The sequence below is a fragment of the Temnothorax longispinosus genome, chromosome 12 (assembly GCF_030848805.1).
Source record: "Temnothorax longispinosus isolate EJ_2023e chromosome 12, Tlon_JGU_v1, whole genome shotgun sequence".
NCBI lineage: Eukaryota > Metazoa > Arthropoda > Insecta > Hymenoptera > Formicidae > Temnothorax > Temnothorax longispinosus.
The window spans coordinates 2,522,596-2,547,256 of record NC_092369.1 but is presented as its reverse complement, the minus strand read 5'-3'; the positions used below and the strand labels follow the sequence as shown (position 1 = coordinate 2,547,256).

At 38.6% G+C, this 24,661-nt stretch overlaps 1 protein-coding gene across 4 annotated transcripts in view; it reads right to left on the bottom strand.

The window, feature by feature from the left end:
* Argl (Argininosuccinate lyase) overlaps nt 1–24,661 on the bottom strand; it is a 336,643-nt gene that overhangs the window by 277,935 nt on the left and 34,047 nt on the right. For all 4 annotated transcript variants that reach the window (XM_071794501.1, XM_071794503.1, XM_071794504.1 and 1 more), the window contains exon 2: nt 17,123–17,233. In XM_071794501.1, coding sequence (XP_071650602.1) covers nt 17,123–17,233 — 111 coding nt within the window. The remainder of the gene's footprint in view (nt 1–17,122; nt 17,234–24,661) is intronic.

Sequence of the window (24,661 nt, the reverse complement as noted above, 5' to 3'; positions counted from 1 at the left end):
GTTTCGATTCGCAAAGCGCGGTTGGCTGGTACAGCCTTGTAAAAAGGACTCGGCAGCTAAGGTATTGGTAAGAGGAACGACTAATCAAGATGCTTGTATTGATGGTATCGAAAATTTAATGTGTTACTGTGACGAGGTATCGAGAAGTTCTGAGACGAGCGGTATTCACAATAGATATCTAGACGGTAATTGCGAGCGCGCGAAGAGAGGGAAGGTTCGACGAATAACGCGATCGTTTCCGAGGAGCGAACGAGAAATTCGGGTAACAACAGATAGCTTTCTCGGGAATACGTCGGGTTCCGACAAGGTCTCGCAGATAAACACGCGGAATGAAAACAAGGCGAAAAATACTGGTCGAAATTTAACGATCGAAAGTAACGAAGATATTTTGCGATTCCTGAACAGAGCCTATGTGTCCTTTTTTCATCAATGGCCTTAACCGTTTAATGGCCGTGAAGTGATACAAAATTATAAAAATGAGTGGTTGTTCGGCCTTAGAGACATCAAATTGCAAAACTGCAATGTTTTTGCTACGTTTTTAGTATTGAAAATCTGTAACGTGCATGATGTAAACTATAGATTTTCAGTACTGGCAGTAAATAAACGCAGCCTAAATATCTAAACGACTCCAAAAATGGCTTTCTTGCCCCAAAAAGACTCCAGGTATTGGGATCTGACATGTGGGCGGAGTCTATCTGTGACGTAGTCAATATGGCTGGCGAAAGGTATCACTTTTAAAAACATTATGCTCGTTTCTGCCACTTAATGTCGCTGGCATTAGAAAATATTTGTTGTTAGACAAAGAGTGGTCCATCGAGTAGAAATTTTTTTGAAAGCGAAAGACTACCAAAGGCATAGCATATTATTTTATGTGGTAAAGATGGAGAAAGTGCGAAAAGTGATACCGTAAAAATATTAGCTCTCTGTTCACAAACATCAAATTTGAGGGGAAAACCGCACAAAATAAAAGGAAAAATTCGTCGAAATGATGAAATTGAAGCAATGCTATATTTGTGTAAAGCAGGTCTTGGCGAAAAATGCAAACATATATTTGCTGTTTTGCTGCACTGCTACAAGTAAGTGTCTAACCTGTAAAGTATAATATAGAGACTGATCACGCATAATAGAATATTTTTTTCTATTTTCTTTAATAATATAAAATATAAATATAATTTATATGTATAAATTGTTATTTCTATATAAATTATATTAATAATTTATAAATTATGAATATAATTTATAGGAATATAACATTGACGATTTCAATGTTCTTGCACGGATAAGATTTGTTGTGCAATTAAATACACAGCATAATACATCCTTTTTTTTATTGAACGCGGTGAAAATTCAGCTTTCCATTTTTACGACAAAATATCACGCGTGTATGTAGGTACGTACAAGCATATGCTGCGTCGAGGAAAAGTATCATTTCAGAGCCTATATTTCCCGCAAGATGTCGTATCTTGATATGTCAGATCCCAATAAAATTTTGAAACCTATTTTAATCATTTTGCGATTAGCTAAATTCTGTCTCTAGTACCTAGTGAAAAAAAGCTTAAATGCGCTAACCTAACAAAATCCTTTTAAGAATGTGTTTCGGGGTACAAAATCTTTCCATTTCTTTTAAAAATTTCCCATCCCTTTATAAAAAGTTTATATTTGTCGCACAGTGTTATTTTTAGTTGTACTGAAAACAATCTTAAATATAAGATCGGACTATATGAATACCGGGCTATGTGTCCGTTTCTTGCTGTGTCCAATTTCAATTGCAACTACCGTGTGTCCGTTTCCTACTGTTTCCGATTGTTACTGTGTCCGTTTCCTACTGTGTCCGATTATAACCGTTGTGTGTTTATTTCCTACTGTGTCCGATTTATTCTGTGCGCAACTGGGCTTCACTTAATATAAGCAGGCCTCCGGCAAAGGCAGCAAAGCAAAATCATGACATCCGCGAGACATATCTTTGCCAGCAATACAACGCAAGACTCACCCAACACTGCTGCGGTGATATAGATATATGTATAAAATAATATTTTTCAAAGTAAAATATAAAGATGTATATTTTTCAAATATTAAAAAAAATTTTTAAATCTGAAATAATTATTGCTGATTGGGTTAAATATATTTTATTTTTTGAAGTACGAGAAATCAATTGGAAGGAGGTACATTTTATGTATTCTTGTCCCCTAAATCAAAAACTGTTGATCAAAGTTGGGGGTCGTTGCTTATTACAAAGTTTAACAAAGAAAATATAATGAATAATAGTACATGTAATTCTATGATACCGTATATAGACAGTGAGTTCTGCCCCCCTGCGGGAGGCTTCACCTCCAAAAAACTAACCTAACCCAACCTAATTGTTGTGTGGATGGATCACACATGCATGATTACACGGTAAATATTTAATATTAAGGAGACACCCCCAATTCTCACAATTTTGAAAGGTATTTATTTAGAATACGGGCCTGAACGCAAATATAGATGAAATTATGTTCAATCAACGCATTTTTGCACGAAATGAAAGAATCTGGCAGAGAAACGCGGCGGCCTGCCTCGCGAAGCGAGATATTAATCGTTAAAGTTGACGACTATTCAGGTTAGAAAATCTGACATACCGACTAAAAAAAGCGACTGAACGTGCCCCATGGCCACATGCGCATGCTCCGTAGCCACATGTGTAGTTCACTTCGACGCGTTTTACTTAAATAAATATCTTATCATTTGCAACCTGCACATCTTAAATCTTACAATGGCATACTCAGTCCAGCAATAATCCGTTGCTTGCGGTTTAGGACATTATTGGCAATGCAAATATGTGGCCGATACGGAAAATGTTCTGGGATAAGAATTTTACGGATCATAAACAAATGATATATTTACGAATGATATAATGATATTTTGTATTTAACTGTTTTTGTGCATTTGGTTAGAGCAGAGTACAACCCAAAACAAATCGTTTAACTTGTCGATTATTGCGATTAGAAAATCTGTCATCAACAAAATGCGCCGTGGCTACAATCACGAAATTTTAAGAAGTAAAGTGCGCCACTAACCTATATAGGTTAGTGGCGCGCTTTACTTTATTCAAATAATTTTATCAGTATTGGAGATTGGGCCCGTATTCTAAATTACTACAAAATAATTAACGTGAAATACGGACTTCCGTTTCCGGAACGATCGAGGTGACAGGTGTGAGAGTGTGCGAGTAGAAAGTGAATTGAAAGGAAAGTTTATAGGAGGCGGAGGAGGGTGAGAGTGTGCGAGAAGAGAGGAGTAAAGGTGAGTGAGTGTGGAAGTGAGAGGGGTAAAAGAAGGAGGAGCGGGAAAAAGGGATTAAAGGGTAAAAAAGTGACAAGGCACGGGCAAAGGATACGGCACGAACGATAGTTGGTGTAGAGGGGCGACGCGATGGGCGAGCCGAGACGCGTGCGGTAGCGCTAGGTAGGGCGAGAACGATAGCCGGTGTAAAGGGGCGACTCGGCAGGAGAAAGGAGGTACGAGCTTTGGTGTGAGGCAGGGCATAGAGCAGAGTACAAGTAGAGGGAGAAGTGAGACGCAGAGTAGGCAGAGATGTCCCAGGTAGCAAGCACTCGTCATTTTGACGTCAATATTTGGTCATAATTGGTCAGTAACGTCATTCGTCGATTAAGTGACGTATATTTAACGTCATGTTTTAATACGTCAAAAAGACTTTGTAAAATGACATTATATAGACGTTTAATTGACTACCCAGGTAGCAGACAGTCGTCATAATGACGTGATTCTTACGTCATTTTATGACGCATGTTACGTCATTTATTCCTAAAGTTTGACGTAAAAATGACATATTTTTCACAGTATTTTTCACAGGAATATTCCTACATTTATAAAGTGTTTCGTAACTTTATGATTGACGTTGTAAATTTATGGTATAAGTGGATCTAGTTGCGTGTGTAATTATAGTTTCATGACAACTATTTCATGCAGTGTTATAACTATTAAGAAGATATCATTACAAGATTTTTGACCACTTTAAAGATGTACCTGTTATAGACAAGTACAGTTAATAGGGAAGCATCAGGGTGAGAAGATCGTCACTGTCCACTGGATCATCGAAGTCAAGCGACTCGGACGCGGTACTGTACTAGGATGGGTGACCGCCTTGAGAGCGGCTATACGCACATGGCATGTAACGAAACAGTTAAAAAGCTTTTTTTTTTCTTAGATAAAGAAAAAGAACATTTTTTTATAAACGTTTATCAAGTAGACATTTTAAAATTTTAATTTCATAAAAAACATTTCTAGAAACCGGTATGTCGTACATTGGACCTATTTTTGCCGTCAATAAAACGTCAGAAAATGACGTCGTTGGGATGTGACTTAGGACCGTGAAAAATACGTCATTTTTACGTTAAACTTTAGGAATAAATGACGTAACATACGTCATAAAATGACGTAAGAATCACGTCATTATGACGACTGTCTGCTACCTGGGGTACGAAGAGAAAGAAAACGGGACGGAGATAAGCGATAGACAAAGTAAAAGAAAAGGATAGAGGTAGAAGAGGGAGTACGGGGAGCACGGGGAGCACGGGAACTTTGGAAGAGTTTTGGAAAAGGAAGAGGGATGATTTAGATAAGAGTGGGGGGGAAGAAAAGGAGATAGCTTTCAAGAGAAGCAATATGACGGCAAAGTCGCCTAATTCGGAAACGGAGGTAGGGGAAAAAGAGATGAGGGAGATAATTAGCGAATTGAGAGAGGGTTTTAGGAGCATGAGAGAAGAGTTAAGGGAAGGTTTCAAGGAACAAGGAAGGGAAGTAGAGAAGATAAGAAACGAGCTAAGAGCGCGAGAGGAGAAGTGGAGCAAGGAGAGAGAGGAATTTAAGAAGAGAATAGAGGATTTGGAACGAAAACTGGAAGGGATGAGAATGGAGGCTAAGGAGGGGGGAACGAAGGAGGAAAAGGTGCAGAAGGAAGCGGAGGACTGGGAAGGGGGGGAGGGAAGAGAAGTGCCTGATTAAAAAGAGAGGGTGGAATTGCTGGAAAGGAGGTATAAAATGAAGGAGAGAGGGAAAAAAGAAGAGAAATGTGGTGGTAAAAGGAGTAAAAGAGGAGGCGGGAGGAATAAAGAGGGGAATAGAGGAGGTGATGAAAAAGATAGGAGTGGAGGATAAGATAGAGGAAATAAGAAAAATAGATGCGGGAAGGAGGGAGAAGGGAGGTATGACAGTGGTAAAAGTAGGGAGTGAGGAAGAGAAGGTAAGAATAATGAGAAATAAGTGGAAATTGAAAGACGAAAGTACTTGGATTGAGGAAGATCTAACATGGGAAGAAAGGAAGATAAGAAGGAGGGTTATTCAAATTGCATGGAAGGTAAGGGGAGAAGGAAAAAAATCTCCTTCAACTCTCACCTCCAACCCTTCTAGGTAACTCTTTCTTTCTTGCTCCCACCTTCCTATTATCTTCCTCTTCTTCCATCTCTCTTTTATTTCTTCCAGGCATTTCTTCGCTATTCCCCCTCCATTGTTCTCTTCTAACTTCTTTCCAATGCTCTCTTACTTGCTCTGCCTTTCATCTTCTCCCTCTCCATTTCATCTCTCACCATATATCCTGGTGTCCTCCAGTTTAGACCAAATACCCATTTGAGAAATTTCTCTTGTATACCTTCTACCTTCTTCCTTTTTTTCCATCTCCATATTTCTGCCCCGTATTCCATCACTGTCCATATCAAAGTGTCGTATAACTCGATCCTTCTTTTCCAATCCTTTTTCCACATTCTTTTTCCTATCCCCCTATCTCCCTTCCCTCATTACTCTCGCCGCCTTCCTTTTTCTCTCTCTAATGTGCGACTCTTGTCCCCCATTTTCCTTTAGTGTGTATCCAAGGTATTTGAATTCCTGAACTTTCTCTAATTTCTTTCCTTTCCATCTTCAATCATACTTTTTCTTCCTTCCTCCACTCTTTCTGAATCTCATTATTTTTGTTTTCTCTATACTTAATGTCAATCCCTTCCTGTCCAGGTATCCCTCTAGCCTCCTTATCATCGATCTCATGTCTTGTTCCTCCTCCGCCATCAGCGCTACAAGCGGCTACATCATCCGCATACATTAATGTGTATATCTTCTCCCCTCTCAGTTTCACACCTCTCCATCCGCCCTTCTTCATATAGTCTTCCATATCCGCTATTAATATATTGAAGAGTATCGGACTCAACGCGGGCACCCTTGTCTTACACCCTTCGCCATCCAGAATGTTTCTCCACTCTCTTTTCCCATTCTTACCCTGCTCTTCGTTTTTCTCAGTATTTCTTCAACCTTATCTATTAGTCCCTGCCTTACTCCTCTTTCTTTCACCGCCTTAATTAATACTTCTTTGTCCACTGAGTCAAACGCCGCTTTCAAATCTATGTATAATTATACTATATTATACTGTCATTTTTCCTTTCTCTTTTTCTAGTTGTCTATTTACCAAGTAGTTCAGTTCGAACATTTAGTCCATTGTCCCCATTCCTTTTCTAAATCCTGCTTGATTATCGGGAATCAAATTCTTCGTTTCTACCTCCTTCCTTATCCTTTCCGCTAATATCGCCGTGTAAATTTTGTATACATCAAAGACATGATAGTTATCCCTCTATAGTCCTTCACCTCTCGCCCTTCTCCTTTCTTTACTATTGGGATTATGTCACCTTCCTTCCATTGCTCCGGCCAGCCTTCCCCCTCCAGACCCGTTTGCATATTTCCCATATCCATTTCACCATTTTTTCTCCTCCAAATTTCAACGCCTCGTTCGGTATCCCATCATTGCCTATTGCTTTTCCTGTTTTCAATTTCTTTATTACGTTTCTTACCTCCTCCAGTTCTATCTCTTCCTCTTCTTGCCTGTCCCTTCCCCCTTCTCCTTTCATTACCCTATTTTCCACCCCACCCATTAATTCCATAAAATATTCCTTCCACTCTTCCAGCTTTATCTCTTCGTTTATCCTCTTCCTTCTCTTTCTTACGCTGCCTATCAACTCCCATACCTTTCCTTTCGTTCTCGCTTCCCCTATTTCTCTTATCATCCTTTCCTTTTCCTTTTTCTTTTTTCTTTCGCACATTTTTCTGTACTCCCTCCTCCCTTCTCTGTACCTTTCCGCCTCTCCTTCTTTTTCTCTCCATTTTTTCAGTTTTCTCCTCACTTCTCTTTTTCTCTCCCTGCATTCTTCATCCCACCACCCTCTTCTGTTCTTATTAGCCATTCTCCCACCCTCATTTTCATTCTCCTTTATTACTTTTCTTATCCTCGACATTCCTACTTCTATCTCTTCTTGAAGTTCCCCTTTTCTTCCTTCCATCATCCCTAACCTTTCTTTAAATTGTGTTCTTTCCTCCTCGCTCCATACTCCTCTTCTTCTTATTCTTTCTCCTTCTCTCTTTCCCTGCTTTCTCTCAAGTTTACCCCTCATCCATACTATTAATGGATGATGATCTAAGTCTACTCTTTCTCCTATTTCCAGTCTTTCCACCTTTTCTCTAACCTCTTCCTCCCCTATAACGTAATCTATAACTGTCTCGCCTCTCCCTCCTGTGTATGTAAATTCACCTTCCTTATCCCCTTTCACGCCTCCATTTAATATCATTCATCCTCTTTCCTCTATAAATTCCAGTAGCCTTCCACCGTTCCTATTTATTTTCTTGTCTTTTGATCTTTTCCCTTCTTTTTCCATTCTTCTCTCGTCCTCTTCTTCCTATCCTCCTTTTTCACCCGTTCTAGCATTAAAGTCTCCACCTATTATAGTTCTTACCTTCTTTTTCCCCTCTTCCGTCCAATCCTTCAAGCCTTCTAGTTTCCTGTCTATATCATTATTTACATATAATCCTATTATTCTCTATATTTCTTCTCCTATTCTTATCTTACATTCGATTTTTCCTTCTTCTCCCTCCAACCTTCTTTCTTCATTTACCTCTGCTATTCTTTTCCGTATTCCTAATAACATGACTTCCGTTTCCGGTGCTAGCGAGAGTAACAGGTGTGTGTGTGTGAGCGAGGTTAAAATTGCATAGAAAGATAGTTTGGAGGAGGTTGGAGAAGGCGAGAGCGATCGAGCGGAAGAGAGTGGAGGTATGAGAGTGAAGAGGTGAAAGAGTGGAAAAGGGGAGGAATAGGTAAAAAGGGATAAAGGAAAGGAAAGTGGCAAGGGAGAGGTGACGGGTACGGCACGGACGAAAGTTAGTGTAGAGTGGCGATAGGAAAGAGACGGGACGATACGGTGGCGCGCGAGCGGGCATAGATTAGTATTGATATAGAAAGGAAAAGAACGGTAAACACATTGAGGCATAAAATAGCTAGAGAGATAGATATCGCCGAGGGGAAATGACGGAAGAAAAAGGAAAAATTGCAAGATTAATTGAAATAAAATATTAATAGTATTATACTTGTGTGGAATACCATTTTGGAAAACCAATTGTTGCACATCTGTAATATTAAGCCTAAAAAATACTGCTTCTAGATGTAATATATGTTGAACAAGTTTTTCTTCAATGTTTGCACATTATCTGATAATGTTTGCAAAGCATCAATATCTTATTCCATTGAGAATGTTTTTTTTTCTTTTCATTTCTTTTCATCCTAGGTTAAAACAAAACAAATTTTATTTTTAACTTTTCTTATGTTATAATTCTAGACAGTATCATACCCTATTAATGATAAAATAGAGGCTGTCAGCGAGTTCACATATTTGGGATCCCTTATCTGCAGCGACAACACGACGGAAATAAAACAGAGAATCGTATAATAAAACAGAGAATCTGCAAGCCGGTGCTATTTTGCATTAATGCCGCAACTAAGGTCACACAATATCTCCAGGGCGACTAAATGCAAATTATATAAAACCCTTATACGACCAGTACTGACATATGCATCAGAAACATGGACGCTAACAAAAAGAGATGAAGCAGCTCTAGGATGTTTTGAGCGAAAAATCCTGAGAAAAATCTTTGGGGCCATAAAGGAAAATGGAGCATGGAGAAGAAGGTATAACCATGAGTTATATAGCCTCTTCCAGGGCCCGGATGTGGTGAAACACGTCAAGGTGGGGCGCCTGAGATGGGTAGGGCATGTGATGAGGATGCCTGACCAAGATCCAGCTAAGAAGACTCTGCTAGAGAAAATATATGGACAGCGTAGGCGAGGGAGACCAAGAACGAGATTTCTGGATGGAGTAGAGAGTGACCTGCGGATGATTGGAGTGAGGGTGTGGAGAAGCAGGGCGCTTGATAGGGACGAATGGAGGTGCATTCTGGAGAAGGCTATGGCCCACCAAGGGCTGTGACGCCACGATGATGATGATGATCATACCCTATGGATATATATATATAACGTTCATGTACATCCCGGACATAAAATGGACATAAATGAATACTTGTAGAATTTTGTGTTTTGTCTGGAGTATAATAGTTTAAAAGAGATTTTAATTACTTACATATTTTTAAAATTATAAATTTTCTGTCACTTAACCAACCAACTTGTCCGCTCACTATCACGTTTTTTTACGTGCCGTCAACAGTATCCAATTTCAGATCTCTTCAGACTCATCACTATCGTATTTCTTTTTCTTTAAACTTTAGGATAGATATTATACTCGTATCACTATGTCTTTTAACAAAATCGCTGTTGTAATTGTCGTACTGTGGGCAGAAGCGATATACACCGATAGACGGCAAGACGAACAATGGCTATAGGTTATCACGCAAAAGAACGAGCAAAGAAATAGGATATACAAACGTACGATTTAAGTCCCTTGCACAATAGGCGATAGCGATAGCGATAGCGACAGCGACAAGGTTGCCGACAAAACTATACCTTTGTCGGTAACTTTGTCGCTGTCGCTATCGCCTATTGTGCAAGGGGCTTTATTGCACACATATTACAAAAGTGGCGCGTGTCTCTAATCGCTCAGATGGAAGAAGACAAAGACAAAATAAATCATAGAAACGTAGCGTAACGTATTGGGATCTGACATTCGTCGCCATGACATCTGGTGGTCGAAAGCACTGAAGGCTCACAGATCTCGTGGCAGATCTTGTACATATGTACAGGCTTGGCGTGCGGTCGTACCGGCTTTGAGTTGTATTTTTATTATTATGGATGTTGAATTTTATTCTCCGCGTTGAAAATCTACGAGTAGAATTAATTATTCAGTTTGCAGTTGTAAAAATAAGACTCCAAAAACATTAAATGTTTGATTTTATTGCTTTTCTAACCCCAAAAGGAGTGCTTTATACATGTCAATCATTTATTTGGCAATTTAGAGAAAATTTATCGTTTTAAAATCTGTAAAAATGCATTAAAAATGCAGAAAGAGAGAAAGAGAGAAAAGAAGAAAGTGACCCATTATACGAGAAAGTGTTAGCCGTTCTGCGCCATATTTGGTTAAGCTCCGCCTCCATGTCAAATCCCAATAGTCGACAAGCGTGCTCTTGTGCGGACTCTATTAGTTTTATCGTAGGCTGTCAGCACCTGGGAAAAAAGGATTAGATCTAACTAGATCAAATTATATCTCAGCAGATCAAATTTTATTTGATCAGATATGCTCAGATATAACTTCTCATCTGCGCAGATCTGGTCATATATGCTCATATATAATTATATATAACTATACATGGGGAGTAATCTGGTCTTCGACGGCTCAGATCGGACATTATCTCCTCAAATCGGATCATATCTGCTCAGGTCGAACCATATCTGTGATTGAATTTAATCGAAACAGTATAGATCTGACTGTATCTGTTTAGATATAACCATATCTATACTTCGCGATCCAAAATACATTACATCTCATCATATCTGTCCAGATATAAGTCGAACTGAGGTTGTGTATGATCGAAAACTGTTTAGGTATGACGATATCTGGCCATGTTTAACTATAATAAATTAAATGTTCGATATTTGTTTAATGTAATATTTAAATATATAAATATAAATTTATTTATACGTAGCAAATTAAAAATATTCAATTAAATATCTTTAAGATAATTATATATAAAAATAATTTGTGATAAAGATATAATTTACAGAAAACAAGAAATTTTTATAAACAAAAAATTGTTAGTTATTTATTATAAAAGCACTCTCATCAGTTCGCCTTATATTTAAAATACAAAAGGCAATCACAGAAATATAAGTTATTTCGTACATTGTAAGCTTACAGATAATGGATAAACAAAAGTGAAAAAATTCTCAATTTGATTATTATTCCTTTACGAAAAAACACCCAAGATTTTGGTGTTTACACTCAACTTTGGGTGTTTACACTTCATTTTCGGTGTCAACGCCTAAATTTTCAGTGTTAACACCGACATTTGAATGTCGACACCGAAACTTTGGTTGTCGACACCAAAATTCGAGTGTCGATACCGAAACTTTGGTGTCGACACCCAAAACTTGGGGATACATAAACAGGCCCCGATTAGGACATGTATTCTTACTTTAATAATGATAATGATAACGATAACGATAACGATAACGATAACGATAATGATAACGATAACGATAACGATAACGATAACGATAACGATAACGATAATGATAATGATAATGATCTTTATTTACGGGAAAACCCTTTAGTATATACACGAAAAAATGTAGTTTATAAAAATTAAATAAAATAGATGCGGACATAGGTCAGGACTATCGATAAAATTGTTTAATATTTTAAAAATTAATGTTAGGTCAAAGATTAATCTCCTGTTCTCTAGAGTGATCACTTACCGCCCTAGGGAGGAAAGTGGTTACTTTTGTCCCGCTATGCCGTCCTGGCGTGAAATGGCCACTCTCGCCTCTCTCTAGGCATGGAGGTCGAACTTTCCGTAAAGATATTGTGAAAAATATCGTGTGCACCTCGGGGCGAAAGCTTTTTCAGACTCGTGTGATTTGCCGCCCTCGCCTTCGGCTCGGGCGGCAAACTTCACACTCGTCTGAAAAACGCTACTTTTGCTCCTTGGTGCACAATATACTGTTACGCCATATAAAGTACGGTGATATTGAACATAAAATATGGGAGATTGTCTTAGGTCCCTGATTGAAATATTTAAATAAATATTTTTTAATAGGTCAAGACTATCGATAAAATTGTTTAATATTTTAAAAATTAATGTTAGGTCAAAAATTAATCTCCTGTTCTCTAGAGTGATTAAATTTAGTCTTATTGAAATGGGATAGTAGTCACGGCAGGTAATAGCCATAGGTTTTCCCATGCGGTAGGCTATCGTGCGTAAGAATTTATGCGTAAGAATTTAATGAAATATTGGTAGGGTAATATAATCAGGTCCTAATCGAAATAATGTACATGTGTTTTATGGAATAAAAGTTTGTATATATATAAGTGTATATATATATATATAATATATATTATTTTTTTATTTATTTTAGGTATATAAATAAATTAATATATTTGTACTTTGTGTATGACTTTATGGTTGTTTACATTACTTGAGAGCTGTTTTGGTTTGTTTCGCGTGGAAAATGTATGCGCGGAGGCAGCAAGTTAAAAATGTTAAAAAAGTTGCTAAAAACTTTGGAGTCGCAAAAAATCCTTTTGGTATATGTGTTTTCTATCTAAAAAGAACCTATTCACAAAGTTTCACCTAAATCTGAGCATGGACGTTTTCGGAAGTTTCGCCCTTCTTTCTCTTGTCTCTATATTCCTTTTTCATTTTTTTATTTCTCTCATCCACTCCACTACCCAAGAAGCGCAAATGCGCGTATGACGTGCTTTTAATGCGCGTACAATTGCATTGGCTTTAAAATATACCTATATAATTTAATAAAGAAAAATATATTCTTATTATTCAAAAATAATTTTTATTAATGGAAAGCAAAAAATATTCGATAGAGAATATATAACAGTACTTTCAAACCAAAAATTCATATTATAATAATAAAGACAGTTTAATCTTATTTTAAAATTCAATACTCTCTACGTGAACACAAATAATGTTAAAATTCAAAGTATAGGCTCCAATGGAAATCCAGGAATATAGAAAACGGGCTAATTAAGAACCAAGCTCGGTAAATAATGCGTGAAAGTTTTATTTTTATTTTACATATTTTCTAACCTTGACTGCGCACCGACTAAATTTGTCAGACTTGAAACACAGCTCCGGTTGTAGTAGTAAAATCCCCTCCCAACCCCTAATTAAATTGATTTGATTTAATTTTTGATGCTATAATACATCTAATGGCGTTTTCGATTTGTGACGAACCTGGCTCGGGTTAGCTCATAGACATAGAATACATACATGATATGTATATGTGTTCTATGTCCATGAACTAACCCGAGCCAGGTTTGTCACAAATCGAAAACGCCATAAGTTGCAGTCAAGGTTGGAAAATATGTAAAATAAAAATTATAGGCTCTACTTACTTAGTATTTATGCGGTTATCTACCTTATTATAACTAAAATATGAGATATCTCGTAAGCCGTCGTAAGGTATACACTTTTCGATAACTTTACCTTCATACTTTTATACGTAGAATAATGAGAGAAATCGAATAATAATATTAATTTTTATTAATCTTTACATTTGCAATTTTGCAAAAATGAATGCGTCTACAAAATGCAATCAAATTTTTTAAAATAATTTTTTTATGTTTTTTTTTACAACAAACGATTTTATACTTTTTGTTACACCCTGTATAACCGGTAAATAATTCTTATTAATTAAAGTAAAAAATGTAAAGTCTCTAATAATTCTTATTTGAGTTGGTAATTATTATTTATGCAAGTCTCCAAATAACTTCAACAAAATTTTTAATGTAATTTAGCTATTAAACCCTTACGGAAAAAACACCCAATTTTCGATGTAAAAATACTCTCAAAAAGACCATCAAAGGTTTGTTGTAAATTCGGATCGTCAATTGACGGTCAACACCGAAATGAGGGTTAACCGCGAAAAGAATCCTCAAATAGGGTACCCTCAAATGAGTGTAGCCCCCAAATAAAGTACTCTCTAATGAGAAAATTCACCCAACATAAAAAAATTATATTTATTTTAAAATTTTATTACTATTTTTTAACTAAATTTGTTTCTTAAGATGCAACCTATGATTATAAATATTTTCTCGTACTTGAAAAACACACTTACTTTGATGGGATTCGAACTCGAGACCTCGGGACCTTTGGATCGTGAGCCAACCTTACGTGGTAGACTACTTCTTAATTTGATGTAAGTGTTATATATAGTCTACATGTGTCATAACCAGCGCAAATATATAATTTTTCAAAAATTCTTAAGAAACAAATTCAGTTTAAAAAGAGTAATAAAATTTCGAATCGGATATACGAATATAATTTTTTCTTAATGTCGGGTGAATGTCAGAAACCGGTGCCGGCTCATTACAAAATAGGCCTATTGGGCCAACGTCGCGCCGCGCGAACGAATAATGACAGTCTTGATGTGTGTATTAAGGAGGTTGAAGTGGTCCAGTTGAGTCAATTGACGGTTTAGAAAAATGTTTTTTATTAGGTCATTAAAAAATCTGTATTAGGTATCATTTTATTCTCCATACGCTGCTATTGCATAAAACGTATAGTAAAAGTATCATATTATGCATCTTTATATTTTATTTAGCTAAAAACGAACTTTTTTGCCAGTGCTAACTTGAAAACTTGTGGTATTGCTCATTATTTCAATATAAAAATGGCATAAATATATGTTTTGCCGTTGATAGAATGAAATAATGATTACACAGGCACACAAAAAAAGAAAAGTTGTCTGAACAGAATACTCCACTAGGCTATCTTTATGTATTTTGACGCGTTGAACACGAATCCATCGTCAGATTAATCCCAGCACGCATGGGTTTCGAGTAAATCACGAAAAATGACTAAAAATCGTGAAAAAGCCGATTAAGGGACATCTTCCATCAAGATGAAAGAAATTGAAAGAAGATACCAGGTCAGATGGAATGTTAACATGATGGCGGACTACTGTTGGTTGCTGAAAAGAGTAACTGAACGCGACAGTAGTTTGAAAAGAGTCACCCACTGCACAGGTCGTTCGAGAATAAAAGAGTACGTTACTGTTACAAACATAAACTATAGTAAACAGAACAATAGATTAAAGTATACATTTCTTTATTCGAGATAACGAAATTATTTCAACTGACTGGGGCTTGAATCATCTCCTGCGTTTTTTCAAAATACTCAAATTGGAGGGGGTCAGGCAACTCAACCAATGCCAGATTCGTGTTCAGCGCGTCAAAATACGTGAGGATAAGGCTTGATCCGGTCCAAATAAATTTTTTCTTTTATTGCTGATGTCTTTTAATCGGTTTTTTCACGATTTTCAGTCATTTTTCGTGATTTACTCGAAACCCATGTGTGCTGGGATTAATCTGACGACGGATTCGTGTTCAGCGCGTCAAAATACATAAAGATAGCCTAGTGGAGTATTCTGTTCAGACAACTTTTCTTTTTTTGTGTGCCTGTGTCATTACTGGTAGCTCCCTTGACAATTATATAAGCTGTCAATTTTTTAATACCTTTCCGTCGATTATATTAAATACGATTGAAACTTGGCAACGTTGCACTTTTGTGAGGTTGGTAGCAGCGCTCGCCTCTGTGTTGAGCCACACGTAGCGGCAGTTGCTGAACGTAAACATGTTCGTGAATTTTTTGTCATTCTAGGTAAGGTTAGGGTTACATTGCCGACGCCGCATTGCCACATCTACCTACTCGCGAACTATCAACTACTGTTTCCGTTTAATTTCAATCGCTTTAACTCGTAATATATTTGTTATTAGGTGGTAAATACGTGTTTTTTTCCGTTCTAAATGTTCGCATTAATTTATCGTACGCGTAGGCACGTTTTTTGAGCGTTTATCTTTACTAGATATTAAAGAAAATTGGGATCAATTATCGCCGCCAACGCTTTCTCCATATAACCCTATGTAAAACGACGCATTTTTGGAATTTAATATCTCAGCTCCTGAATGGTCAATAAATCTGAAATTTATTCCACACATGCGGTAGATCCTATACCATCATATATATTTTTTACAAACAAAAATCTTTGATTGACCAAACTGCTTCAACCTCCTTAACTGTACGAAATTTTATATATATATATATATATATATATATATATATATATATATAACCTATGTAGGTTAGTGACGCGCTTTAAAAGTATTTAAGTGTTTAAAGCGCGTCAACTAACCTACATAGAAGGCTTTGCCCCCCCCCCGTATGCGTGAACTTTTCATGCGTGGAAAGTTAATATGAATTTTTAAATAATACTTCAATTGTGTGTGTATAAACAGTACACACGTAAGCGAAGAAGGGGCTACCGCACCTCCTCCGAAAGCAGGGGGATGAAACTCGGTTCGCGTGAAAAGTGTATGCGTGAAGGCAGTAGGTTCCGCCTCCCTGCGGGAGGGCTCCACTATTATTAAACTAGACACATATACTACGTTTACGCGAGCGTTACTTCTGTAGTAACTTACGATAATTCCTTCGCGTAAACGGGATTTTCCTTCGCGTAAACGGGATTTTGTAGTAACTTACGATAATTTACTCCGCGTAAACGAGTGATATATCGTAAGTTACTACAGAAGTAACGCTCGCGTAAACGTAGTAATAGTGTGCCTCCAAAGTACATGCGTGAGCTTTTCACGCATGGAAAGTCTTAAACTTATGTAGCACCTCGTTTCGCGTGGAAAATGTATACGCAGAAGCAGCAAATTAATATATTTGTACTTTGTGTATGACTTTATGGTTGTTTACATTACTTGAGAGCTGTTTTAATTTGTTTCGTGTGAAAAATGTATGCGCGGAGGCAGCAAGTTAAAAATGTTAAAAAAGTTGCTAAATTTTGGAGTCGCAAAAAATTCTTTTGGTATATGTGTTTTTTATCTCAAAGGAACCTATTCACAAAGTTTTACCTAAATCTAAGCATGGACGTTTTCGGAAGTACAGCCGAGAGAAGAAATAAGGGAGTGAGTGTGTGTGAGCGTGCAGAGGATAGGAATTATTGCAAACCAAGTCCTCTCTAGGCCAAAAAGCCGAATCATAATTAATAAAGCATTATACTATACTTCATACTTCATGTTGTTACAAAAATTAATATGCATATCAATTATATTATATACTAAAATTTTACCTGAATATCTTCAGCATACATTCGCTTGTCAATATTAATCGATGAATTTAGGTTATGAAAGTCAGGATCAACATCTTCAGCAAATCGACCTCCCCACAGTTTATGACAAGACTTTGTATCATCACATGTAAAACAAAAAGTTAATTTACTTATAAACCATTTTTATAATATTATACTTTTATTTTAATAATAAGAAGCTTAAAATTCTATTAAAAGGCGCGATAATGTCTCACGCTAAGTGCATAAATTAGCGACGTACAAACGACGAGACCTAACCCTGTATCTTTATGCAAATTGTCGAATTGAGAAAGGTCCCGGTTGCACCAATGTCGCATAATATTTAACCTTAGCTTAACTCACTCTTCGTCTTTTTCTAAGGGGATAATTAGAAAGAGATAAAGAGTAAGTTAAGCTAAGGTTAAATATTATGCGACATTGGTGCACCGGGCCTTAAATTATCAAATCTCAATAATGACAGAAGCGATCAAGTTCTGAGTTGACTCAATCGATAACTTGGGCTTGAATTTGTTCGGAAACGAACGACTTGTATAAATCGCTGAGTTATATAATTGCGGTCGGTTTGCACTTTTCGGCCGATTTTCTTACTGCCATCCCCACTCCTCTCGATTCGTAGCGTCTGGGCAGCTCGCGGAGACGAAAGACGCTCGAACTGAGGGACGGTATTAACTGTATATCATATGGCTTTGGTTTGTGTTGCTCTACGTGCTAACCACTGTTTTTTTTTTTAATAGAATTATTAATAATGTATTTCAATTTTTTCGACTTAACTGGCAAACGGGTTTCGTACAATCACATTATTATTAATATTATAATCACAGATTATTATTATTAATACTATAATCACAGAATTATTAATATTATAATATCAAGTTAAGAGTAACAGTAAAGTAGGAATGTATATATTAATTGTGTACACACACACACACACACACACACACACACACACACACACACACACACACACACACACACACACACACGCACACGCACACGCACACGCACACGCACACGCACACGCACACGCACACGCACACGCACACGCACACGCACACGCACACGCACACGCACACACGCACACGCACACGCACACGCACACGCACACGCACACGCACACGCACACACACACACACACACACACACACACACCACACATATATATATATGTATGTATGTATGTATGTATGTATATAATGTAAGACTAATATAATATCTCTCAGGTTCCGTATATAAGTTTATTATATAAAATAAGGCTAATTTTTTACAATAGGGCCTTTTCCGAATTTTGATATTTTCTTGCGCTTCTCTTGGTAAAAACCTTTGTTGTGACTCCAACAGTGATAATCAATTGGGGGAGCCCGAAAAATATGTACCCTACCTATTTTTTTACCAATTTTTTTTTCCTATTTTTATACCTGTTTTTTCCAACATGGATTTCCGGATTTTTCGACGTTATAAATATATAGTGACCCTTAAAAGAACCGATTATCTCTGTTCGTATACTGAGAGAAAGTGTCGGTATATTCTCTATTATCCAAACCCTTACGAAAAAAACACCCAAGATTTTGGTGTTTACACCCAACTTTGGGTGTTTACACTCCATTTTCGGTGTCAACGCCTAAATTTTCAGTGTTAAGGTGATCCTAAAGCCGTGATCCTAGCCGGTTTTTTTCGGTTTTTTTCTTAGCACTAATCTTTTAATTGGCTTTATAGAAATGCAAAATTCTTGTCTAGAATTAAAGTACGCATTAAAATCTAGGTCATGGTGGTCGAATTTATATGTGGTGGTCGTCACGTATAACAAAAAATATTAATTTTTTTTCGTTTTCGATATAAATTCGACCACCATGACCTAGATTTTGATGCGTACTTTAATTCTAGACAAAAATTTTGCATTTCTATAAAGCCAATTAAAAGATTAGTGCTAAGAAAAAAACCGAAAAAAACCGGCTAGAATCACGGCTTTAGGCTTATCACCTTATCACCTTAACACCGACATTTGAATGTCGACACCCAAAGTTTCGGTGTCGACACTCAACTTTTGGTGTCGACATCCAAATTTTGGTGTCGTCACCCAAAGTTTCAATGTCGACACTCAACTTTTGGTGTCGACACCCAAATTTTGGTGTCGACACCCAAAGTTTCGGTGTCGACACTCAACTTTTGGTGTCAACACCCAAATTTTGGTGTCGACACCCAAAGTTTCGGTGTCGACACTCAACTTTTGGTGTTGACACTCAAATTTTGGTGTCGACAATCGGGTTTCAGTGTTGACACCCAATTATAAAACAAAAGATAAAAATTATAAAATGCAAGGTTAAAACTTTAACTTATTATGAGGCCACATTATACATATATCTAATTTTGAATTATATATATATATATATATACCCAAGTAGCAGATGATATCTTTAAATGATTTTTTTAATATTTATTTTTCATTAATTATATTATACAACGAAGCAAAGAAAATTTAAAATTTTTTTGCTTTAATTGTCCTAACAATCCAAGTTTAGATTCTACCACAAACTTGACACCACTTGACACTATAATGCACAAACATTTTGATAAATTACAATTAAATTTTTTAAAAGTACCTTTAAATTCTTTGTAAATATTAATGCCGGTTGTTCTACTGTATGGTATGAAATCCGACATTTCTTCAGTATACGAAAAATCGTTTTGCACGATTCACACAAAAATACTGAATTGACTTACATGTCGAACGTTCGTACTCGAGTCACAATGAAAAATACGTGCATGTCTTTAACAACGATGTAAGTTTTTTTTTCGATAGCACAAGCTATCATAATAATTCTTGATCTCACCGTGTTGCAAGCAAGTGGCATGTTTTTGATGTCCTCACCCAGCGAAAACAACCTAGTCAAAGTGATGTCAAATTGCCATCAAATTGACGAGGGGTATGATGTCAAAAGGAGTGATCAAAATGATGGCAAAATGATGGCATCATGACTGCAAAACGTCTCATACCTTGATAGTAATTATGACTGTCATTTTGACGTCTGTTTGATGTCAAATAATTCTCTCTACAGTAATATAAATGCAAAATAAAAATAAAATTAAAACTAAATTACATTGAAAAAAAAACAAAATAAAGACAGAAATATATTGCATAAGGTTTTTAAATCAGATTTAAGCTTTGTTCTTAAATTTATATGACAGGTAACTTAAAATCATATAGCATGTGACGTTGCACCGTGTGCACGTCACAGTCTTCGCCACTCGAACCTTTATATTGCGCGCGTACTGCCTAGTTAATAGTTTTCAGGAAGAAGCGGACGGAAGGTTCAATTCGGCAGCGTGGCGCCATCCGCCGGTGCGGCGAAGCGCCCTGATCTAGGGGGCCGCGAGTCGAAGCCGCGGGAATGATCCCGGCACTGTTGGGTCGATCGCGAGCGTGGAAGGACGTCCGGCGAGGACCTCCCCGTTGCGCCGAGAATAAGCGAGGGCGGCGGCCCTAGGAGCGACGTTGTGAAGGAAGGAAGGACGAGATGTAAACGACCTGCAATCCCGGACCTCAGGTATCGGGGAACAGCAGGGCGGATTGTCAGGTACCGTTTCGCGTTATTTTTGAGAGAGACGCGTAGGTTTGCTTGAAAGTTTTCTTACCTACGCGCCATTGCCGTGAATCCCTTGCCGGGATTATCGCCTTTTCGTTTCGTTTCTACGGGTAAGACATAGCCCGCCCGCTGACTCCCCGTAAGAATACCGAAGGGGCGTCCGTTTCTTCTCGACTCAACTGTGTGATATGAGATTTTGCGTGTAGTCAAGTAATGACGAATGACCGCGTGGCACCGGCCACGCGTCACGATGGTGGTGCGTGTTGCGTGAGAAAACCTCGCGGATCGGCTCAACAGTCATTAGAGTTAGATTACCATTTAGAGTATTCCGTATTCCGTATTAGTTTTGCGTCTATCGATTTGCGTACCGTATAAGATATCGGCGTTCCCGTGTTAGTTAGTTAGTATTAGTTTTGAGTATTTTGTGATCTGAGTCGTGCGTGCTTTCCACGCGTACGGTCATTCTGGGGCGTGTCGGCTTCCTGATACGTTAATTACCGCGCCCGGTACGGGAAGTGTGAGGCGTCGGGGTAACGGATCTGGAGTGAGCCTTTCCGGATAATGTGACCGAAAAACGGCCGCAATTACCGTTCAGAGATTTAGAGTATGATGTAGGGGGAGTCCGGGAGACTTGACCATAGAGGAGAGTTGAACCACTTCAAATATCTCGTTCAAATTTTGAACAAAGAGCTCAATCCGAGCACGTGACAATATGACGCTTGGTAGTGCGTTTCGACTGTGAGTGAGACAAACGTGTTTTAACGTGCTACTAGGGATATAGCACGCACACACACACCTCCCCGCAAGGGACTTCCGTTTCCTCTTGCCACCAAATTTCCAATTAAACAATTAAACCGCTTCTACCCCCCTCTCTCTTCGGCATGCCACTCACTCTCTCTCACTCTCTCCTCACTCATACCTTCCTTCTCCCTCCTTCCTTGATCCTCCACATACCCTTTCCTATCTCTATCCTTCTCAATCTCCCTTATCCACCATTCCCCCTCTCCCCCTCCCGTAGCACCCCTCCTAGCCTCCTGCCAACTCCTCTCTCTTTTGCTCCCATCCCTACAGCGCTCCCACGCGTGCTCCCACGTCTTCTCTTCTTCCTCGCACAGTCTGCATATTCTTTTCTCCTCCTCCTCCCAATACCTGCCTTCTCTCATTTCGTTCCTCTAAACCTCGCTATCCTGCTCCATCTACTTTCCCCCCACCCTTTCTTTAGATACTCCGGTATCCCCTCCTCTTTTACCTCCTTGTACCATTTGTTGTACCTCGATTCTCTTATTCTCTCCCATCTTTCTGCTTTTTGCACCTCTCTTTCCCACCTCACCACCTCCTCCAGCCGTGCCTCTTCCTCCCCCCAGCTCCCTCCTCCCTCTACCCACATGCCTCTATCACTGAGAAACTTCCTCCTGCCTTCCTCTTAATTCGAGCTCCCCCCTTCCCCCTCCACCTCTTCTTTTTTTTTCTCTCCCTTCTCATCCCTCAGAACCTCTTCCTCCTCATCCTATTTCCAGCATTGCTCATCTATCCATAACCTTCTGTATCCTATTCTCACCCTTCTTCCCCTTCTCTCCTCCCTTCTTGCGATTTCCTCCAACCTCCATCTCATTTTCCTCTCCTTCCACGTCCAGTCTTCCATAATTCTCTCCTTGTTACCCTTCAGTTCTTTCTTTCTCTTCATAATTTCTCCTTTTTGCTCCTCACTCCTCATCCTTACTAAGACCATCTCCTTGTTCTCTTCTCTATCTCCCCCAACTGTTTTCACCTCCTCTATATTTTCTGTCACCCCCAAAATTTTTAACACCTCCTCCATCGTCTCCCTCCTCTTTTCTCCTTTTACCTCCAGCCCTTTTATTATCACGTTTTTTCTCCTTTCTTCACGCTCCTTCTTTTCCAATCTTTTCTCCAAACATCTTACCTTATCCCCCACCTCCCCCCTTTCCTCCCTGCTCTCTCTCCCATTCCTCCCCCTCCCTGTTTCTTTCTAGCTCTTCCACCTTCTTTTTCAGGCCCTTTATGCAGCTTAACATCCTCTCCCTCTCTTCCTTCCTTTTCCTCTCTCGCTCCCTACACTCTCTTCTGATCTCTTCCAATGCCTCCCTCATCATCCTCCCCTGCTCCTTAAATCCCTCCTTCACCTTCTCCATCGTTTGTCTAAACTCCTCCCTCCACCCTTTCATCCCCCTCAATTCTTTTATAACCCCTTCCACCTCCTTATGTCCTTCCTCTATTCACTTTTCTCTTTTTTTCCGCCGCCTAGCGATCTTGGTAGCTTCTTATTACCCTTATCTAAAGTTTCCTCTTCCTCCCCTCCCTCTTGCACTCCCCCGTTTACACTCTTCCTTTTTACCGCGTCCTATGCCTTCCCGACGCTCCCGCTTCTTGCCATCTGCGCCCCCGCCTCCCCTTCATCATACCCCATCTTCCCGATCATTCTGTTTCTTTCTCTACTGTTCTCTACTTTTTCTGCCTCTAGGAAAGTCCCTAGTAGCTCTATATCCCTAGCCGGCCGTCTCACTCACAGCCCTGCGTACAATCTATACTTCCGCGCTCCGCGGCTGCTTTCCACTCAACGCTTTCCCCTCTCTACGCTTAGCGTGCTCCTTGCCCGTCCCGCTTTCACGCACGCTTTCCGCACCCTTTTCTCCTTCTCTCCGTTTTTCTCAAGGTCTCCCTCCACTTCCACACGCACTCTCGCTCCTCCCCTCTCTCCGTCTTACATGCACACCTCCATCAGCCCTCTCCTACGCTCTCACATACTGCCGAAAAGTACTCGCCTAACCATCACGTGTCACACTCTATCGCACCGGAAACGAAAGTTCATAAACTTAAGTTAATGAATAAACTTACAAGTTAACATAATAAACTAAAAATTATAAATTTTTTTGGTATATATATAGGTATATATGTATATTACTTGTTGTTAGTACCATACTATTATACATATACATTGTTTGAGCGCACGCGATGGTTGGTCAGGAACGGGAGGATCGGTTTTGTATCTCGACAGATTTTAATAACGATAAGTTTATTTTCACAAAGAGTCTACAATAAAGTTCTCGAATAATCACAGTTCCCGTTTCAGATTCGCGACAACTTGCTTTACGAGAGACGACGGTGTCTATTGCGAGCGAGAGCGAACAAGTGCCCTCCCATTACCGCGCTACATTTATTTATAAGTTCGGAAACGGTGTGACGTCTCATCCATCAGACCAATGGACTCGCTTCCTTTGAAAGAATTAGCGGTCACCGCGTAGCGTCGCGTTGCATAGGGCCGGATTTCGTTACGTCACGTCTCCACGACGATTTCCGTGACGGGGTTGGTGGATGAGGCGTCACGTGATGGAAGCGCACGTGCTTGGAGCACTCCGCTATACGGAGGCTGTCCTGATAGCCGTTGGTTGTTGTCGATTTCACCGCGTGACTTTTCGACTTTACCTCCGACTCACCAACGACAAACAGAAGGAATAACAAATAATACGGTGTTTTTCCTCTCATCGAATTCTCTCGAACATGTCTCGAGAAGAAAACCATCGACGTCTCTTTGCGTTATTGCCCGATTGTAATTCTACTTTCGGACATACATCATATATACAGGGTTTACGAAAAGTATGGCAACCCCTAAATATTTCGAAAATTACGCATTTTAGAAAAAAATGTTTCAGACAAAAGTTGTAGAGTTTCAAGTAGCGCATTAAATAGTAATATTAATTTGACTACAAATAACTTTAACCTTTAAATGCCACACCTCTCAAGAATCTCGTAAATGACATGAGGGGTCTAAAAGACCCCAGCATGAAAAATGTCTCCTTACTCGATTTTTTTATCTTTAGTTATGAAAATTTTTTTCAATGTTATTCAAGGCTTAGAAAAAAGAATAAAATGCTTATATTGTTAAAATTTCAATTTCAACATAGTATAAAAAATTAAGTAAACT